General features: G+C 40.1%; 1 protein-coding gene and 2 long non-coding RNA genes across 8 annotated transcripts; all 3 read right to left on the bottom strand.

Annotated features, from left to right (window-relative positions):
* Positions 1 to 3578: 3578 nt before the first annotated feature.
* Positions 3579 to 14141, bottom strand: LOC116928368 (protein quaking-B). 6 transcript variants are annotated; one of them, XM_045178128.1, is made up of 11 exons: positions 13279 to 14137; positions 11179 to 11312; positions 10971 to 11087; positions 10600 to 10743; positions 9976 to 10150; positions 9511 to 9576; positions 8926 to 9009; positions 8788 to 8817; positions 8423 to 8716; positions 7137 to 7320; positions 3579 to 5020 (listed from the first exon to the last, which is right to left on the bottom strand). In XM_045178128.1, exons 1-10 carry the CDS (start codon positions 13685 to 13687, stop codon positions 7241 to 7243), a joined length of 1533 nt encoding a protein of 510 aa, XP_045034063.1. In that variant the 5' UTR covers positions 13688 to 14137; the 3' UTR covers positions 3579 to 5020; positions 7137 to 7240. The 6 variants fall into 6 exon arrangements, with proteins under 6 accessions (XP_045034063.1, XP_045034065.1, XP_045034067.1 ...); XM_045178130.1 differs by having other exon boundaries at positions 9976 to 10147; positions 13279 to 14131; XM_045178132.1 differs by lacking the exon at positions 7137 to 7320 and having other exon boundaries at positions 13279 to 14140.
* Positions 14142 to 18543: 4402 nt separating this feature from the next.
* Positions 18544 to 19341, bottom strand: LOC116928385. The gene is made up of 3 exons (XR_004397165.2): positions 19207 to 19341; positions 19064 to 19138; positions 18544 to 18997 (listed from the first exon to the last, which is right to left on the bottom strand). It is a non-coding gene; the product is annotated as an uncharacterized LOC116928385 (long non-coding RNA).
* A 229-nt stretch (positions 19342 to 19570) lies between these two features.
* LOC123475451 lies at positions 19571 to 20748 on the bottom strand. The gene is made up of 2 exons (XR_006650559.1): positions 20508 to 20748; positions 19571 to 19995 (listed from the first exon to the last, which is right to left on the bottom strand). It is a non-coding gene; the product is annotated as an uncharacterized LOC123475451 (long non-coding RNA).
* Between the last annotated feature and the right edge of the window lie 869 nt (positions 20749 to 21617).

Raw genomic sequence — 21617 nt, 5'->3', positions numbered from 1 at the left:
CGAATCAAAATTGAATGAAAATCACGAAAATCAGGTTTATTTTCCTATTGGTCTTATAGTTTTTGATTTAATCCTTAAAAACCCTAAATTAAGTTGTTGCGCTAACAGCACTGTTTCGTTAATTTTTGAAACGGCTGGTTTAACGAGAAAACCAATAACTAAATCGAAATCAGCGCTCAATTTCGATTATTCCGTGTGATTTTTGGAGAATTTCAAGAGATGTCGTTTTTGGTAGATTTTGACAAAAGTGGGAAGGCTATACCCTTCCCACTTTTTCATTTTTGGCCAAATTTCAAATTTTGCTTAAAATACATGAATTCGAATCAAAATTGAATGAAAATCACGAAAATCAGGTTTATTTTCCTATTGGTCTTATAGTTTTTGATTTAATCCTTAAAAGCCCTAAATTAAGTTGTTGCGCTAACAGCACTGTTTCGTTAATTTTTGAAACGGCTGGTTTAACGAGAAAACTAATTACTAAATCGAAATCAGCGTTCAATTTCGATTATTCCGTGTGATTTTTGGAGAATTTCAAAAGATGTCGTTTTTGGTAGATTTTGACAAAAGTGGGAAGGCTATACCCTTCCCACTTTTTCATTTTTGGCCAAATTTCAAATTTTGCTTAAAATACATGAATTCGAATCAAAATTGAATGAAAATCACGAAAATCAGGTTTATTTTCCTATTGGTCTTATAGTTTTTGATTTAATCCTTAAAAACCCTAAATTAAGTTGTTGCGCTAACAGCACTGTTTCGTTAATTTTTTAAACGGCTGGTTTAACGAGAAAACCAATAACTAAATCGAAATCAGCGTTCAATTTCGATTATTCTGTGTGATTTATGGAGAATTTCAAGAGATGTCGTTTTTGGTAGATTTTGACAAAAGTGGGAAGGCAATACCCTTCCCACTTTTTCATTTTTGTCCAAATTTCAAATTTTGCTTAAAATACATGATTTAGATTCAGAATTAAATGAAAATCACGGAAATCAGGTTAATTTTTCTATTGGTCTTATAATTTTTCATTTACATTTTAAAAACCATAAATGAAGTTGGTGCGCTAACAGAACTGTTTTCGATAATTTTTTAAACGGCTAGTCTAAAGAAAAAAAAATGACTAAATCGAAATCAGCGTTCAATTTCGATTATACCGTCTGATTTTTGGAGAATTTCAAGAGATGTCATTTTTTGCCGATTTTGACAAAAGTGGAAAGGCTATACCCTTCCCACTTTTTCATTTTTGACGAAATTTCAAATTTGGCTTACAATACATGATTTAGATTCAGAATTGAATGAAAATCACGGAAATCCGGTTTATTTTTCTATTGGTCTTATAATTTTTCATTTACATTTTAAAAACCATAAATGAAGTTGGTGCGCTAATAGAACTGTTTTCGTTAATTTTTTAAACGGCTAGTCTAAAGAGAAAACCAATGACTAAATCGAAATCAGCGTTCAATTTCGATTATACCGTCTGATTTTTGGAGAATTTCAAGAGATGTCATTTTTGGCCGATTTTGACAAAAGTGGAAAGGCGGGATGAAGGCGTTGATGATCAGCGCACACCTCATAGGAAATCAGGTTTATTTTTTTATTGGTCTTATAGTTTTTCATTTACATGTTAAAAACCATAAATGAAGTTGGTGCGCTAACAGAACTGTTTTCGTTAATTTTTTTAACGGCTAGTCAAAAGAGAAAACCAATGACTAAATCGAAATCAGCGTTCAATTTCGATTATACCGTCTGATTTTTGGAGAATTTCAAGAGATGTCATTTTTTGCCGATTTTGACAAAAGTGGAAAGGCTATACCATTCCCACTTTTTCATTTTTGACGAAATTTCAAATTTGGCTTACAATACATGATTTAGATTCAGAATTGAATGAAAATCACGGAAATCCGGTTTATTTTTCTATTGGTCTTATAATTTTTCATTTACATTTTAAAAACCATAAATGAAGTTGGTGCGCTAATAGAACTGTTTTCGTTAATTTTTTAAACGGCTAGTCTAAAGAGAAAACCAATGACTAAATCGAAATCAGCGTTCAATTTCGATTATACCGTCTGATTTTTGGAGAATTTCAAGAGATGTCATTTTTGGCCGATTTTGACAAAAGTGGAAAGGCGGGATGAAGGCGTTGATGATCAGCGCACACCTCATAGGAAATCAGGTTTATTTTTTTATTGGTCTTATAGTTTTTCATTTACATGTTAAAAACCATAAATGAAGTTGGTGCGCTAACAGAACTGTTTTCGTTAATTTTTTTAACGGCTAGTCAAAAGAGAAAACCAATGACTAAATCGAAATCAGCGTTCAATTTCGATTGTGCCGTCTGATTTTTGGAGAAATTCATGAGATGTCATTTTTGGCCGATTTTGACAAAAGTGGGAAGGCGGGATGAAGGCGTTGATGATTAGCGCACGCCTCATAGGACATGTATACGGAGTCTGTTTTGCCGGAAGAGCAAACGTTTTCCGAGATATTATGGCGAATTGGCGACCAGGCCGTACCCTATGGGGAACTTCCTGAACGTAGTGAGGGCCCCTAGTGAAAAAACCTGTCCGTTGCCGGGCGACGCACAAAGCCTCGCCTTGAAAAATAACTTCGCGGCCTGATTTTTCCCTATCTTCATGACCGACGCGCCATCTCTCTGACAAAAAATCTCCAGAAATGTCGAGTCGCTCTTAGATTGCTCCGCATTCCTTTATTGTTGAGCCGATAATTGACAGGACCCCTTCGTTAATCTCCGCGTTATCTCCTCTACAACACGACGTCAAGTTTTGCGACGCAGCATCTAAAATAAGAAAACGTATAAAGGATACGTACGAGACCCTGAAATCGACTCGAGTTGGCTGACTAAACTGCTCCACACTCCTTCGTCGTTCAGCCGATAAAAACGGGGACTCGACCGGGAGCTGCTGCGTTATTTCCTCTACAAATGGAGACCAATCTCAGCGGCACAGCATCTAAAAAAAAACGAACGAAAGATTAGTGCGGACACCCCTGAAATCGCCGCGCCATCAGCGCCATCTCTGGGGTAAAGTCTCAGAAAAAGTGTCGGTCGATCCACTGGTCGTTGTAGAAGGGTAAGGGTGCCTGTATCAGGGGGTTGGGAAATGCGAGTTTTGATAGAATCCCTATCGGGAAATTTAATAGAAACACAATCAACGACATCCAAGCAAATTAAGCAATTTATCTAACAAAAACGCAATTTCCTCCTTCGCCCTTTGTTGAGTGATGGATGCGAATTCGGGTCGCAAAACCAAGTTGTATAGAATCCCTTCGGGAAACTAACTTGATTTTCTTGATTAGTCGGATATTCCCTGTTGTTAGTTTTGCCGGAAGATCATACGGTTTTCAGGATTTAATACCGACTAGCCCGGACCCTATCAGGAACTTCCCGAACGGATTGAGGGCCCCTAGTATAAAAGGTTAATACAAGGACCCTGCGAAAATGGCGTCATCTACCGGAAGAAATCTCAGAAAAAACGTGGGCCTGTTGTGATGAACGATGAGGAATGACTTTTGATCGGGAAATGGTGATAGAGGATGCGCTTTGAATAGAATCCCTACTGGGCAATTGAAAGGAGAAAAGTTTATTCAAAAGAAAAGATAACAGCACAGTAGACAAATTCGTACAAAGGGTAAATGGCTCAGATTTATGGCACAAAGTCATTGTTGGTAAGTACTGCAGGCCTGATGAAGGTGTAAGCAATTTTATAGGCACATGATTGAATGTAAAAGGCACGCATTTGCCATCATTGTTACGAGCACCAACGTAGAAAAATAGCTACACATACATTTCGTTTTTGTCTTCGTTTTTCAGATGAATCAAAACGTCTCATAACAATCAAGGCACAAGTTATCGCTAAATCACTATTGGTTGTCCATTTGAATAATTTTCTTTTTTTTTGTTTTTTTTTAATTTATTATTATTATTTATTTGTTTGTTTTTTGTTTTATTTTTTTACGTTGCGATGCTCCAGGAAAGCCCACAATGTTTTCTTTTCGGGAAAATTCTTTGTTAGGTGTGTTGGCAACCATTGATAGGGAAGGCTGTTTAACGGATTACAATAGCAACAACAATTCTTAAAAAGGAAAAAAGAAAAAAAAAAAAAACACACTCGTGAAATTTAAATACGTGTTCTCACTAAAACTAGAACTAAAAAAAAAAGAAAAAAAAGGTAGATAAGTCTTGGTGTAAGCTTCGGTTGACATGTCGCAAACAAAGTGAACAGCAGTCAAACGTAAATAACGTAATAAACGTAGTCGTATAATATGATAATGAAAGGATCAACAGAGGCTCATTCAAATTAAGACACATTTAGTGGTGGGTATGGAAAACCATCTACTCAGCGAGAAAACCGGTTAAATATAATTTGTCCAAATTTGCAGTGTTGGCTACTAGCGCCGCGTTTGTTTAGTAAATAACCAAAGCCTTTTGGACGAGGACTGTCGGTTCCACAACACAACACATCTTCCGAAAGCTGACAGTTTGGCATGTTTCAAAAAATACGTTTCACCGCAAGATCGGGCAAACTTGATCGTTTCAAACTAAAGAGTGATTTCCATCCGGATATCGCGATTTTTCTATCCCAACGGATTGGTTTTTTACACTGAGGTAGGGAGATTCAAATAAAGGCGTAGCTGGTCAAGGCGGTTTATCGGAAAAATATTTACAATGAGTGCGAAAGAGAGAAAGAGGGGAGGGAGGGGGGGGGAATAAATGAAAGCCGATCAAGTTGGCTGACAATCTCACGATAGAACCATTATTAAGAGAAGATAGAACGTGCAGATTAGCAGCAGCCGAATTTTAAAAAAAAAATAATTATTATAATTAAGTTACTATTCCTCGCTAGCAGAAGTGGACCTTGTTCAAAAGTATTGCGCGGGGTTTGCAGCGGCGATTGTGAGAGCGACTTGCTGATGCGGGACAGGGTCTCCAGATCAAAGAGCCAATGTTCTTCGCAGGCCAATGGCCCGCGGGATTTCGTAAGTAGAGCACTACACACCGTTAAGCACCTACAGGTAGATAAGGGATGAGGAGCGAAGAGCCACAGGGTAGGATATTAGGTATAGGTTTTTTTATGTTTTTTTTTTTCATGTGTTTAAAAAAAAAGTAAAAAAAAAATAGGGGGTGGCCAGTTTTATTGGTGTTACCAGGTGCAAAATCACGAATAGGGCCAGGAGTTTGAGAGGTAAAGGGTTTCGAAAGAACGAACAGAGAAAGAAAGAAAAAAAAAAAAAAAAAAAATCGTTAGTATCAAATGGTCCCCTCGATATTGATTAAGTGGCATTGATTAGAACCAGAATGGATTAGTAACATAAAATCATTGTACACTGAAAAACTAAAAAAATAAAATAAATAAATAAAAATAAACTAAAAACAAATCGTTTGACGACTGCAATGTTTTTTGGTATCGAAAAATGATAAACGGCTACAAGTTTAACAAACAAATGTTGCAAATTTAAGAGTTGCACAGTCATGCATCAGCCGCCCTGCCTTGTAAACGAGATGATCCGCTGAATCGCAGGCTGAAAATTAACGACTCGCTAAAAAAAAAATTGGTCACGCTTAAATGTTTCGCACTTTCAAAATTAAAAGACTTAGTCTCAATTGGATAAGACGTTTTCAAAAGTTGAAGAGGCGTTTTAAGATTTTTCTTCTCTTGCGAAAACAAGCAACCAGAAATGTGGTGGAAGATGCTTCGTTACACATTAAGTAAAAAATGGCGGAATATTTCTTTTTAGAAAGGCAATACCACTGTATTTGGCTGAAACAATTATATATATATATATATATACTCATTATATATATAATAGTAAAATATTGGCACTAAGTATTTCGGATGTTGTTGCGTTTTTCTTTTTATGCAAATCATGGCACGCAAGACACAATCGTTCCCGCGGGGAGAAAAAAAAAAAGAGGACAAAAATTCAATCGGTTCAACAAAGAATTCGAATGCGATACAGAGCTAACTGAAGGTAGAAGTAAAAAAATAAAATAATAATAATAATAAAAATAGAAAAAATAATAATAATAATAATAAAAAAAACGTCGTAAAGAAAATAGATGACTTAAATGCGATTTGAAACTGTACACGAAAAAACACGAGAAAGGAAAAAAAAATAGATAGCACCACACTCGGATAAGATACAAAACTTAAAAATTTAAATTGCAAAAAAAAAAAAAAAAAAAATACACTTTGCTGTTTCAATTATGTGTTCTTTCGATCGGTCTTAATTTTTAATGAAAAAAAAATTAATAATAATTAAAAAAATTCTGTTGAGAAGCTAAGTGTATCAAAAATTCAGTTTTTTTTTTTTGTAAATGCTGTTTGATTGAAGCACAAAAATGCTACGAATCAGATGAGAAATAATGACTTACACACTAAAGCGATTAGCTGAGGCCAAATTTTCGCTTTGCCAATAAATTCACCCCTTTAACTAAGCAGCAGCTTTCGATAAGGAAAGAAAAACAACAAAAAAAAACGGATGAAACTTGCATTATTATGCTCGATCGAGTACCTTGCAAATAACAAGGGGATTTCTTGTTCGTTTGTTTTGTCAAAGACGCGGTTTACTGCAACGCAAATGTGGAACAGGGAACAGACAAGGAAATCGGTCTCGATTCTGCGCTTGTCGAAACGAATGCTAAACGCGAACTCGAGTCTAGTTAAACGCCGTCAATCGAATGGTCGACTTAACAAAGAAAGAAAGAAAGAAAAAAGAAAGATGGGGGGGAGCGCAATTTCACTTCCAAAAGGAGCAAAAACAAAAACCCACTAGCAGAAAAGAGCGTCTGTTGCGATGCGTGATTGCCAACAGATGGCATTTGAAGCGCATGCACGATACTTTTGCTCTTAGCAATGAAATGGTTCCCCAGTCACACTAAATCATAGCTAATGAATGCATAACATAGACATTAAATAGACACGTCCTAGCTTTTTGAGGCTCGATTTCTGAATACTCGATTGAATGTACAAATTTGATTGCAATTCACGAAAAATAGTTTTAAGCAAAGAAAAAAGAACAAAAAAAAAACAAAAGAAAACAAAAAACAAAAAAACAAAAAGAAAACAATAAAGATGGTTAGTACTAATAAAAAGTTAAGGTTTGGTTGGAAGAGGCAACGCACCTGGCCTGAATATCTGGGACAACTGCTGGATGGTTGGGTTGGATTTGTTTGTTTTGTTTTTTGATTGGTTTTGTTTTTTTGGGTGGTAGTTGATGATTGGCTTGTTAGTTGAGGTCGTTCCTTTGGTAAGGATGCTCTCGCCCTTGCGAGCCCAGATGGCGTCTCAGCTTTCCACTAGCGCCTCCTACAATCAGCCACAGACAGAGGAGAGTGGAGCGGCCGGTGTTTCATTAGTATGTTTTATGTTTTAAAATACACTGAAGAAGTAAAAAAAAAAAATGATAGATGATTCATAACGTAATTGATAAGAAGAAATTTGTTTTTTAAATAAGGGGGAAAAACATCAATAGACACAAACATTTCGTTCTTAATACATTCAATGCCTCCTTTGAAAAACAAAAAAAAACAAAAACGAAAAAAATCCTATTATGTTTTTAGTAAGCTGTGTAAAGCGTCGTGCGCGTAAACGGTCCAACTACCGTCCATTATTTCCCATTAAAAGAAGAAACGAAACGGAAAAATGAAGGAAAGGCAAATTAGTTTGCTGCTGAAAACAATGGCCCATTCAAAAAGGGCCTACTTCCGAATCAGTCGACTCCAAATCGAATGATGGATTTTTTTTTTTTCAGTTGACTGAAATGAACATTTTAAAATCCAGCGGCATTTCAATATGGGCAATTGTTTTCGGCAACCATTTTCCTTCCATGTCTGATACTACACAGTTGCTTAATGAATAAACGAGCTCTAGGTCAGTAAAGCGCTACAGTTACATATTCTTCTTCATCTTTTTTTTTTTTTTTTTTTTCTCCCTTTTTTTTCTGTTGTTGTGCGATTCCCTCTTTAAAAAATAAAAATAAATAAATTAAAAAAAAATCGCAGTAATTGGACGGGAATGTTCTTATAAACAAGTAAATTACTAACGAACTGAAGTCGAGATGAAAATGTTGGCGCAGCTACTAAGATCATTTTTTTAAGGCCCAAGAAACTGATCGTCTCCACCAGCAAAAGGTGGATTCTACTTGTTCAAAGCACTAAGCAAATTTGCTGAAAAAATCGAACCGGACTTGAGTCTAATTGCTAAACTTAACACGTCATAATTTAGAAGGGAAAGATATGAAAAAAAAAAATAATAATAATAATCCAAGACAGTGAAGAGGCACACATAGAGGGTGGGAAAAAATCGAATTCAATAGATGATTATAAATCTTAAAAAGGAGAAAAAAAAAAAAAGAAATAAAAAAGAAAAAAGAAGAAAGAAGAAGAAAGCTATCGGGCAAACAACCCACCAGCGGTGCCGTCGTTGGAAGACGGCACGCCCGTCTGGTATTCAGCCAACAGTTGGGACGACAGACCAGCGGCGGCGGCGGCAGCGGCAGCGTAATTGGAATATTCAGCAGCAGCGGCGGCAGCGTAAGGCGAATAAAGCAATCCAGCAGCGGCATCGGCGGCGCTGATGAGCGGCGGCGGTCCTCCCGACGCAGCTGAATTGAGAAGCGCTGCCATCGATGATGCAGCCGAAGAATGTTGCATTCCCCGCGGTGAAAGAATGAGCGGTGCTCCAGCGATACCGTTCCACGAATCTATTGTGCGAACGTTTGTAATCAAGTCAGCGTTAGCGTCTCATGTCGCATTCGAGCAAAACCAAACATACCTTTTGAAGACGCTTGATTGAAGTAATATTCTGCACGACAAATCCCCCCCAAGAAAATGACACAAAAACAAAAAACAAATAATAAATAACAATTGGATTTAGTTTGTTTGGCTTAATGTTACGATTTGGAAATGTTACCAAGTTGTGAGGCTCCGGCTGAAGGATTTCTTAGTCCGCCTGGCGAACCCAATCCGACTCCCGGCTGCAAAAGACGCGGCGCATCTACAGAACGCGATACATTTTCATTAGAACATCGTTGAATAGCAGACATAGTCTCGAGATTGATGCGGTTGCCAATTTGCTAAACATTATCCAACGAAATGAACAAAACAAAAAACTAAATGGGCGTAAAACAATATCAATTTAAAAAAAATGAAAACCCTTTACGCCATCTAGCGAGCTTGGAAACAGACTCTTTTTGATGTTGCCTTACTGGAAGCGTACGAAAAACAAATAAATAATAATAATAATTCCAACTATATTTTTCTATTCAACGTAATAATCGGCAAAACAAGTACTCCGCCATGATTTTGCTCTCGTCAAATTTGAAATTGCTAGCAAATTGCTTGGTACTAAAAAAGAATTTCAGTTGGCGTAACCCAAAAAATCGATCACGTCGAATAGAAAATAGAGTGAATTCCACAAGTAGGTTAACTATGGCAAACAAAACCCGCGTCAAAATTAAGGGGTTATTTTAAATTCTCATATTCAAGAAAATCGTACACGAATTGATGGCGGGAGAAGGAGGACGGCTCGCGTACTGCTGAAGCATCTGTGTTTCATAGAACCCTATCGTTCGTCAATGGAGCAACGAGGTATTTGAGGTAATTGCAAAACAAAAACAAAACAAAACAAAAAAAACGAAATTCTTCGACAAAAAAAGGTTAACCTAAGATTTTCTCAATCGTATGGCGATCATCAATTATTTGTTGTTTGTTTGTTTGTTGATTGGTTAGGCCGTTTTGGGGCAAATTAATTACACATTTAGCTATGGGATTAGAATCAACCACCGGTGTTTTAGAACAAAAACAAACAAGAAATCAATGAATGAATCGTGAGTTTCAACAAAATCATTTCATGGGGCCATAATCGAAGCGTAAATTGTTAAGACGGCTAAGTTATTTTTTGCCATTGAAAATTAACACAACCGACTAGCATAACGAGCTGCAATTTTTAATCGGAACTTACAAATGCTGAGCAGATCGGCACCTTTGCCACCCCCAACACCAACGCCACTAACAACATTTCCAGCCACGCCTCCTCCAGGTTGGCCGAGTTTAGCCGATGGGTCCCGATACGTGCCATTGATGATGGCCAATTCCATTAGCTGGCGTTTCTTCAATTCGTCTTCCCCGTCCGCCTGCTCGTTAAATGAAATTAAACAAAAAAAACAAAAAAAAAAAACATTAACTAACAGCAATACATTCAATTTTAAGAGGAGGGGCAAACAAACAAAAAAATCAAAAAATAAAAATCAAGAATTCTTAGTTAGTTCAAGTCACTTTAGATGGCCTTCAAATAAAGGAGAGACATTGACTTTGCAACGAACAAACAATTGACTTATTCAAAATGCCGGTAGATGGCAGCGAAGGCGACCCAAGGCAATTTTGACCTGAAACTCTTGCAGACACGGTCGAGGAATACCAGCGGGCATCGAGTGCCATCGCCGTTTATACGCCGTTATAGTGAAACGAGTTGACCCGATGGTGCAGTACTACACAGTCAAACTGCCTCGTTTGGCGTGTGGAAAACAAACGAAAGAAAATGGCGCTGGCAAAGAGAAAGGCAGAGATAAACACAAATTCCACTTACGGCTGGCACGAGAAGTTTCCTGATTTCATCGACGGCGCGTTGCAGCTTGACTTTGGCGCGGTTCTCCGTATCCTCGACCGTGATGAGGACGTGCAGTTCGTCATTCAAATGCTCCCAATTCGGTTTGCCCCGATTCTGTTCCTCCTGTTGCATTGCAAACAATAAATCATTGGTCAATAGATGGCTCTGCTACACCATTTTCCACAGCCTCTCATCGTTTTCATCCCAGCAAATTGATCTCACGTCTTTTCACGTGCATCAGACATGACAATTGTACAATGTTGGTTGTGCACTTTTCAATTTCAAGTTAAACATTAAATATATATTTTTTTTTTAAAGGTGGGGTACAATATAAGAAAAAGAGAGTTCACCTTTTTCTTGTCTCGCATAGACCCACGACCCCTGACCATAATCTTGCAACCGGTTTCTTGTTCGAGTTGTTTGGCCGTCATTCCGCGCGGTCCCAAAATGCGTCCAACAAAATTGAACTGAACCACATCAAAATCAAATCAAATAAATAAGTATTAATGAAATAGAGTGTAGAGGACGACCCGACAACTAGGGCGGCTATAGGCTTACATCTGGAAATTCTTTGACAGGAACGTAGACTTTTTCAGACAGATTGACGGCTGCGCCAACAGCATCGGGAAGAACCATCGGTTTCTTTTCGGTTCCATTGATTTGGAACAAATTGCCGCGCACCTTTCCAATTTCTGCGAATTCGTCGACAGGATCAAACAAAAAGAAAAAAAGAGATCAATCAATTAGATGGCCAGTTTTGGACGACGTGCTACTACGCCTCAAACACAGATGGCACTGGCTTAGCAAACTCAGCAACTAAAGCAAAACGTCAAAAATCAGAAATGAAAAACAATCGACGAGTGGGAAGGAGCTAGTGAATAGCTCGTAAATAATAAAACTGGCCAAATGGTTGCGAGTATTTGAGCAGTTGCACAATTCCCACAAGACAGATGAATCTAAATGCGTCTCGCTGTTGGCTTCCGTGGCGTGAACAAACTCAACTGTTGGGGGTAGCAAAATCTCCACGTCCGGATGTCGTCTCAATTAGCTGAGCAATTGAGCCGCCGACGCAATAGTGTACAAATCAATTCCTACACTGACATCCTTTTCTTCTTTCTTTTTTTCCAACATCATTTTCAAGAAAATTCATCGTCAGAGGAAAAAGAAGGAAAATGAAAAAAAAAAAGGGACGACCCTTTTAAGGAGATGATCCATTTGGAACAAAACTAACGGCATTTGTTTGTTTTGTTTTTTCGTCTCCTGCAGCGCATTGAAATCTTTTTCCGCTCCGAAAGAATGCGCTATACGTATAGGTCCTAAAAAACTATGACAAACTCTTATTGTTTTACGTGTTTTTTTTCCCCTTTTCTTTCACCGTTTCAAAACTCTACAATGGGTGGGGGGGCAAAAAAAAAAACTGAGCTTCCCGGTAGTTAAACAAGAAAAAAAAATTTAGTATTATGGACACAAAACGAATAAAAAACAAATCAGGTCAGTGTGTCCGCAAAGAGAAAATGTTACAGGGGCCGGCAACACACACACACACACACACACACACTCGAGTTTTTTGGTTTTCTATACGATGCAATCGCCAAATAGGTAAACAAGATTTGGCAGGAATGAAATAAACAGATTACATGATGAGCTTATTAATCAAGACATGTACACTCACTCACACACACACACACACACACGAAAGTTAAAAAAAATAATAATAAATTTGAAAGAATCTCGTTTTTAAAAAAAAATTGGGGGGGGGAGTAAACCTCGTTACCAAATAAGGTGAGAATGGCAGGCCAAAGGAGGAAAACGCCTCAAGATAGAAATGACGCATCTCGACCGTGAGAGCCATTCGTTCATTGGGATTCAATTGGCAATGATTGGTTCGTGCTCGATGGACACGTCAAAGAGATTTTTCGAGGTGGGTGGACCCCAAAAATGTAATAGAAAAAAGAAATCATAATAATGAAAACATTGCACCTTTGAACCGAATACGAAGCAACAAAGGAGTGGGCGTGCCTGAGGTGAACGATTACCGCCATTCGAGAATCGCAAGAAAGATAAGAAGGAATCAAAGCAAATCGAGATGAGACTTTTCCAACAACAAAATTCAAAAAAGAATCTCGTTTTCGCCAGGATATGGAAACAGCGGTGGGGTATGCGCACAAGAATACAAACCTTTAAAAAAAAAGGCAGCAGCGAAAAAAGAAAACTGGCGTGGAATACTAAAAGTCGGTCGTCGGGGGAAATCCGACACAACACACACACACACAGAAAAACGAAAAAAAAAGGAACGAACAAGACGAAAAAGAGAGAGAGACAGAGAAAAAGGGCATGAAAGAGAGGGAGAAAGAAAGAAGGAATAAGGGAGGTCAGGGGCTAAAAATAAAAAAGTAAAATGGCGTCTGTGTCTGAAGTAAGGCGAGAAAAGCTACGGCACACACACGAGAGTTTTTTTTTTCCCCCAAAAAAAGAGAAAAACCCACCCTGAAATTGAACCAACATCTTGAATGGATGGATAATCCATCACGCCACACAGCTGCGTACGTTGTCTAGCATAAATCAAACGAGCTCCATCACCCGATAGAAGAAAACGAAACAAAAATGGGTCGAGCCAAACATGCAAATCAGACAAGTCGGAATGTTTTTTTGTTTTACCTTCGTCGAGCAGTCGTTCGACGTGATGAAACACGTTAGGCAAAGCGGCCAACTGTTTCTTGTCTTTGAGAAGTTGGGCCAAATAATCGGCCACACTTTGCGTATTGGCGGCGGCGGCGGCTGCTGCTGCCGCTATGGCGGCCGCCGACGTCGATGACGACGAAGAGGATGAAGACGAAGAGCAAGAGGCTGGCGGTTGCATCATCATCATGGCAGCGGCTGCAGCAGCGGCCGAGACGGGCGATGTTCCACCTAACGTCGGTGATGTCGTACCTGTACCGCCAGCCGCTGCTGCTGCTGCCGCTGCGGCCGCCATCGTCACGCTGATCACACTATTGTTCATATTTAAAGGTAAATTGCTGTTGTTGGAAGCTCCGACGCTGCCATCCACCATTATGACGTCAGTCATCGTTTTCTTTTCTTTCTTTTTTTTTCTTTTTTAAACTGGATATTAACACTCACTGACACACACAGAAGAAGAAGAAGAAAGGGGGGGCCCAGAAATCAGAAAATGATCGAGCAGATGCCGGCCACTACGAGTCTCTCTCTCAATTCAAGTTGTCTCACACTTTTGATCAAGTCACCTTAGTTGTGAAAATGCGAAAATGGCGAAACGTAGTAGTCAAACTCATCTGAGCTGATCCATCAGATTGAATCACGAATGGAGAGATCACGCTCGACGCCTGTCCTGCAAAGTTCTGCACTAAAATATCAGCCGAGAGCCACACGTGGAGGAGGGACGAAAAGTTTCACGTACCAACCGCGTCGACTGCTCAGACTCAACTGGTCCGTCAAACTATCCAACAACCAAAAGTGCCCAGCCCTGAAGACTCGAGTGAACTGGTGTGTGTGTGTGTGTGTGTGTGTGTGTGTGTGGATAGAGATCTTGGCGAATGGAAGGAGGAGGAAGAAAGACAAGAAGGAAAGAAAAAAAACTTGAGACGCTAGAATGAAAGAAGGATAGGGGAGAGGAAGAAAAAATGGAGAAGAAAGAAAATGTCGGACAACATCCTTGGCCCTGAAGTGAACAACATCGAGAAGGGGGGAAACAACAACAAAAAAAAAAAAAAGGAAAAAGGGGTGGCCGTTATTCCACCGCCTCTTTGCACCCATTTCTATACTATGCGCCAAATTGTGAGCTCTCTTCGAAAAGCGAGTCCAACTCATGTGCAGATCTTTGCATTTTTCTTGGCTTTTCACTTGATTTGCAACCGATATTTCAACACCAATCATCAACATCTGCGATGATGTTATGAATTGCTATTTTTCCATGGTCGATAATGAAAGATAAAAATGAAAGAATGTTGAAAACGAGCGCTGCTGCAAGCTGGGCCATCCAACGAGGTGGAGGGGTATACTTGTTGCGCTTGTGCCCTTTTCTTTCCTTTTTTTTGTTCATTCCGGTTGTCGGTGCATTCCCGAGCACGAAAGTCAAGCCCTTCTTTTTCTTCCCTTTTTTTTTTCTTTCTTTCTTCTCTTTGATCACATTATTTATTCCAGGTTTTTCGTCATTGCTTTGCGAGCCGTTGTTGGTCCACGTCTCGTCGACTGAGCCAACAATCAAGTAGGCGAGAATAGTTGAACTGACGACTGAATTGTTCCAAAAAAAACGACGACACAAATGAAAAAAGGATCGAATTTCAAACAAATCGGACGAATACGATACGTTAGCCAACGTGTTTGGCTGAAATCGAAAATGAATTTCAGCGGCTTGGTAGTCGTATACGCTGCGCGTGTGTTGTGTACGGTTGGGAAGATAAACCGTACACACACACACAGACACACATGTGGATGGCACAAAGGTAGATAGGAAGAAAGGTCACGCTGGGAAGGCAGAGGAATGGGAAAATGCCCAACAGCTAATTCACCTGCAAAATGAGGCGGAGGGAGGATGGTTACAAAGTGGGAGAAGAAAATCAAGAAGGAAAAGGGAAAAAAGAGTGGGAAGGTTAAGGAATGCGTCGTCACCACCTTTGGAGAAAATGGACAAAATGCGAACGAAATCGTGGCCGAATTGAGTCGTCAAACACACCAGTCGCAAGTTTGCAACGCAAATGTCTCAACCGTGTCAATTGCAGGATGGCTAGTCGTTGAATTCGACGTTCGAGAGCGAGACAAAGTGTCAGCTGTTGTAGGGCCTCGATAAAAGAAAAGCGTCGACGGCCAGCCCACCACATGACCTGACCTGTTTTTATTTTTCCCGTCTTTTTCTCGACTGTGCTGCCGACCAGCTTATAGACGCGGCAATTTCACATCGTACCCAACTCGACTTGAACGCTCGCCTCTAAACCACGACGTTGAATTCCGATCGGAAAATGGCTTACGTAATGGCCGAATATTTCCATTGATTTATTAGGAGGCTTAATTAAGCTTTAAAAAACGAAAAACTATCGGTCGTTGTTGTTGTTTGTTTCTAGAATGAAGCAAAATGTTGTCGGCTGCTGCATCAGTTGTTCGTGGCGAGTCGAGTGTCGTCATACGTTTTTGGGCGCCTTTCGTCTGCTATGCAAAACCTAGGCAAGAGTGCCAGATAGGTGATGAATATTAAGAGGAGGCGTTGCCAGTGAAGTCATCGACTTGTCTGACGGCTGAAAAAAATGGAAAAAAAAAGTACGAATGACGAGTTGAACTGCGACACGACCACTCGACCAACTTTTTCTGAGCATAAAAAATAGATAAATAAATAAATAAATTAGAGAGAAATGCAAGTGTATCAATTGATCATCTGACTGGCGCTCACGTGTGTAGGTAGTAGGTGGCTGCCCTCTGCCGTGCGGGAGAAAATCTCATTTTCGGAAAAGTTTTGACAAAAAGGGCAAACGTAACGGTAGGCAGGGGAGACGGAGAAGAACATTTTTCCCCGTCAGTCACGGCCCTCTACAGTGTCGCCTACGTACAATTCGGTTGGAAAAACATGGCCGAACGCAGTACCGGTAGATACGTATAATCGGTTCCCCGTGCAGTCTGCACGCATCGTTTCTTTTCATTTTTGTTTTATATTTTTTGGCACTCGCTAAAGATGAAAAGACAACATCATTTTTTTTTTTTCTTTGAGGTTTAAAAGCACGCGATAGATTTATATTTTATTTTTTCTTATTTAATGGCGTAGCCAAGACCGACAGGCATTCACCTGGCCAAATAAGGAGACAACCAACTCCCAATTCCTGTGCGTTTTGTTTTTCGCTGTGTGAGGAGGCGATTTCATATCCCAAAACAGATGAGCACACAATTCCAATCAAAATTCTCCATTCTTCGTCATCAAACTTTTCAAAAGGGGGAAATGAAATGAACGATTCAAACGGATTCAGAAGATGGCGTGCATTTTTCCGGTCCGAAAAGCACAACAAAGAATTGGTGTGACATCACCGAAATGATAAATGGTCCAAACCAATGGCCTCCAATCAAGCGCTGCTAAAAGACATCCGAAAGGGTGTCGCCTTTTATGCAAAGTGAGGCCAACTAGTTTCTTTTTTTTTTATTCTTTTTTCCTGCTGATCACGAGTTGCCAAGGGAGGAGTAGGCATGAAATTAGCCCCGTGCTCTTTAAATGTTAGGCAAGTGACCAAACAAAAAAAAAAAAAGGGTTGTCCAAAACATCTTGCCCAGCTCCACCCTGTTATGAAAAGCGCATAGAAAAGACAGGCCAGAAGAAACCCTACAACAGATTTGTTGTTGTTGTTGTCCTCTTTTCTTTTTTAAATGTGGAAGGGTGTAGGTGGAGCTGATTTCTGATGGGTGTGTTTGGTAGAAAGTGGGCCTCCAATTTCTCTCCTTTATTACTCCCACTAATCACGGTCATCTTGCCCGTCATCCAAGTGACAATCGCCTAATTATGTCGGCATTCTAGTGAGCTCTTATTTGAATGCCGATCTTTTCGAATGAAAGAAAACAGGCAGCCTTCCAAAATTCCAAAATTCAAACAAACAGAAACCAAAAATGGATTGGTATAGAATTGATAATACGTTGATTCATTTCGGCCGCACCCTTTAGAGGGTTTTTAAACAGCGCAATCAAGTCAGCCCAGTAAAAAAGGATGGTTCAGTTTTGTATGGAGTGATGAGAGAGTCATTCGCTGGCAGGGCGGACATTTTTTCGGAAGGTAAGTAACAGCTCGCTAACATTTCGAGACGAAGATGACGAGCGTGCCAGAAAATACGTTTATGCCACCTCTCTCTGTCTGTTTTGAGTGGTTCTATTGGGGAAACCCAAGACGCTTTACTAGAAAGACGCCCCCCCCACCAAACAGCGGATGGTGATTCCGGCGGATTACATACAGCTCTGGGTAACTATATTTAAACTAGTGCTCGGCTTTTCTTTTCTTTTCTTTTTTTCGAGGGTTTTTGATATTTTTCTTTTTTGGCGGTGGTGGCCCGTCGGTAGCCCAGTTGAAACGCGTCATGCTCAGGGAGGTTCTCGGTGGTGCAGCTGCTGCACGCGGCTGACATGTTTTCAACAACACGCCCTCGTTGCTAACGTTCGTTCGCTCGAAGCTTCTATCGTTTCTTGTCGACCATCTCGTTCCCAGTCCCGCCCGCCCCAACTTTCTTCTTTTCTGGCCTTCAACTATTCCGACGACCTTTTTCTCGCCCTTTTTTCTTTCTTGACGTGTCGGAAATGAACTGCTTTCTGCCTCGCATTTTTTTTCCATCATTTTTAGCCGATTGCAAAAACGGAAAAAGTTGGAAACCATCTGCCGAATGTTCCGAGTACAAATTTGGCCGAAAATTGACAAACAAAAAAAAGAAAAGAAAAGAAAAGTGGAAGAGGACGAAAGAACAAATCCCGGTATAAGCAGCAAAAACGTGTTATTTAAGATGAAAATAAGCGGATTATGGTTGGACGAGAAGGAAGGAGAAACAGCTGTCTGATGACGTCATTTGGGCGACGAGTATATATCACCGGAAGAAAGAAATGGCCATCGTACCTTTCCGGCACTAAAGTCGCACAACCCGCAGAGGAAGCCCATCACTGAAATAGCCTTTGCTATATACCTCTTTCTTTAAATGTTATGTAGACATAAACTACATTGCCATCCCGCATCAACGACCAACAGTACACATTTTAAGTCCTATATGCTAAACATGCAACGTAGTCGTCTGTTCAATTAAGATGGCCGATTCCATAATCATTTTCCAAAAAGAAGTGCGTCACCTTTAATTAAACTCTAAATCGCACTCACAATGTTACGTGAAAACCATTGCGAAGAAGAAAGAAGATAGTGAAAATGTCCGTCATCGTGAGACAGATGGGGGGGGCGGGCAGGAAGTTCTAGCAAGTAAAAAAGGAAAAAAAAAAAACTTTGGCTCTGAAGCGATTGGCTCTTTAAGATGTTAGCATCACCTTAACAGCTGCACGATAGCGAAAAGGGTGGGGGGTGAGAGAAGATCACGTGCTGCTGCTTCCTTAGCCCCATAACGATTTCCAAGGAAGAATAATAGATTCCAGTTCTATCGTTAACGGCTGCTTATCAACTAGCGTGTACGATGTCCGAGGACTCGACTACGTTCTCTACTAGAATCCTAATTATTTTCTTTAGGAAAACAAAAAAAGTGGGGGGAGATATTGTAAAAGTAATTGACTCACGTGCATCGGAATCGGTTCGTACCACTTTTTTTAACAATCCCTCTTGTTACGAGTTGGATCTCTTCGATTAGTGCTGCACGAAACGAGGGTAAGCATTTGCAATCACGAATTCACTTTTCATGAGCTTCACACAAATCTAGAAAATGATACGATGACGTTGTCACCGAGGAGCATCTTTCAGACATTGCAATTGTTAGCTTACCCACTTCCTGCTGCGAAGGAAGAACAATTGACCGTTGTTAAACATCAACATGATTTTCGCTGGTCCTTCATGACGCTGCAAGCCGTTTTACTAATTATTTCAGCACGTTTAAAGCACGAAAAACAAAAAAACTGTTCACCTACAGATGATTGTGATGCTCAACTCCACCTTCGTCAAGACGGGGGTACAAGAGCAGACGAAATAAAATGGCGTGCCATTAACGAGACGAAAGTGTAATGTTGATGTAGTTTTGATGCAACCGGATATTCAGAATAGCGTTGGCTGCAGCGTAGGAATAAAGTGGGAAAAACATCAATGGCTTTACTGGAAAGCCAGCTAAAAGGCAACATCTATATTTAAACGTCTTTCCGCTCAGACGCCGTGTATCTAAAAAAACCTTACGGTAGACGCCATGTAGGCAACCGCCATCATCTCCAACTTTGATCGGGCCTCTACCATCAACGAGTTTCGCTTGAAATACCAGCTAAAATGACTTGCAGTCAATAGTTGGGGAACATAATGAATGTATTGCTCTCGTCCAATGCAAAGCTTTCCCGTCATTCAGTGTTCAGATTGTCTTTCGGCGATACATTGAACAAGGTTATTTCTAGAATACACAGACAATCGACTCGTATCAATGTTGAAAATTGAATCTTGCAACCTGATTAAATCCACGCAAGTCTTTCGCGAGCGTTTTAACAAATTGCATTTGTGAAAACGTCTTCAGAGAGCAACATCATCAATAAAGGGTCAAGGGATTATGGTGACGGGCATTAGAATTCTATTTACAATAGAATAACAAGTTGCAAAAATAATAGACGTGTATTTAACAAGAAAAAAAAAAGGTTCAATGTTACTCGAGACTCTTTAGATGTAGAATTAAAATAGGTGATTCCGGATGTTATTGTGGGCAAAACTTTCTTCCAGGGTTCCTGCAGACAGGAATTTTCACATTTAGAAATTCTATTTATAGAGCAGTGGACATCGAAGAAAGAATATAACGAGTATTTATATCTACTAGCAAGTATGTTACATTAAGTGTCGACACATCCGTCTATTTACCACTCTTTCGCATTCGTATTCGTCAGATGTGTTAGTGTGCAAACATTTCATGAATTGAATTCAATGAAAACCCAAGTTTTGATTGCTGTACAGAAAAGCGTTTCAAAACGTCAGTCGAAATCCCATCGAAACGGTGATGCCACAAAAATGGCATACCAATATCCAACCAGTGCCGACAACGCCTTCGGTCGTTCGCATCATTTGAAACGATATAGACGCCGAAGGCCGTGCAGGAACTAGATAAAGTTCTGTGCAGCCATTGTGGCAAGGAATGCTACTCGAAATGACGTATAAAAATGTTGAAAATTTCTCCTTTCTACAAACTCCTTTTGAAAACCTACCACGCAGTGGTTTGATATAGCACAACGTAAACTTTCATTACCATCATATTTTATCTTTTTTTATTTTAACATACGTAGGCAAAAGCCTACTTAGCCCAGGATTTTGGAACACCACTTGGCCGCCATTTTTCTAGACACTCTCTGTGATCGATGTTGCCATTCACTTTGACTTAAAAATTTACAATCATTTTTCAACATCCTACACCGCCATCGAACGGAACAGAACAAAAAAGCGTTAACTAAACGATTCTTTCTTCGTACGTCAAAAAGCCCTTTACCGTTCGTGCGTTTCAATTTTTCAACAAATGACTTGTAGCGTCTGCTAGCGGTCAAAATTAACAACATTCAGAGTTAGAGCTCGGACCTGGTCTACCCATGGGTTTGGCCCCGGTTTACCCATGGGTCTACCCATGGGCTGCCTGCCAATCCGCATTAAGCGCAGCATTTAAAAAAAGTAAAAAGGTTTTTGCGGGTTTCGAATTGGGTCATGGCTCGATGATCAGCTGCCAGCATCCATGAACCTAGGGGTCGCTTCACGCTTTCGCTATGGCGGTGTCCCTAAGCCATGGGGAGTCTTACGAACAACCTACGGGCTACCAATTCTCTACCAAGTTACCGGGTTCGATCTTTATGGTGTAGTGAACGTACTACTAGATCGAGTATCGTGTGTAAGGTGTCTAGTTGTTGTGCTAGTGTCATACGTGTAGTTTTGTTATTGTGTGGTGGTGTCGTGTAATTATAGATGGCCTTTATTTATAGGCGGCTGCTTTGAGGCATATCTTGCGCTGGAACATTTGATGCATATCTTGCACTGGAACAATTGAAGCATATCTTGCGCTGGAACATTTGAAGCATATCTTGAGCATTGAGTTGCGATGCGATGAATCTTGAATATAGACACATACAGTCATACATGCATTAGGAACAATGGGGAGAGCATGGAGGGCGAGAGAGAGCGCATGGAGGGCGAGCATGGAGGGCGAGAGAGAGAGAGCATGGAGGGCGAGAGAGAGAGCATGGAGGGCGGGGGGGAGAGCATGGAGGGCAGGGAAACTTGGAGGTGGCGGGAAACGAACACGGGGAAACTACATTACAAGGGAATGGCGATAGCCACTGTGCCAGGACCGCACATCCCAACCAAAACTTTCTTC

Source organism: Daphnia magna, linkage group LG8 (genome assembly GCF_020631705.1).
Source record: "Daphnia magna isolate NIES linkage group LG8, ASM2063170v1.1, whole genome shotgun sequence".
Taxonomy (NCBI): domain Eukaryota; kingdom Metazoa; phylum Arthropoda; class Branchiopoda; order Diplostraca; family Daphniidae; genus Daphnia; species Daphnia magna.
This window is presented reverse-complemented; position numbering and strand designations above follow the sequence as displayed.

What these genes read in the sequence shown, in the direction of transcription:
- LOC116928368 (XM_045178129.1), bottom strand. Translation starts at nt 13,687, where the DNA reads ATGACTGACGTCATAATGGTGGATGGCAGCGTCGGAGCTTCCAACAAC. An exon ending in CTATGCGAGACAAGAAAAAG is followed by an intron (nt 10,744 to 10,970) that starts GTGAACTCTCTT and finishes GCAATGCAACAG; the next exon opens with GAGGAACAGAATCGGGGCAA. An exon ending in CAATCAAGCGTCTTCAAAAG is followed by an intron (nt 8,717 to 8,787) that starts GTATGTTTGGTT and finishes TTCGCACAATAG; the next exon opens with ATTCGTGGAACGGTATCGCT.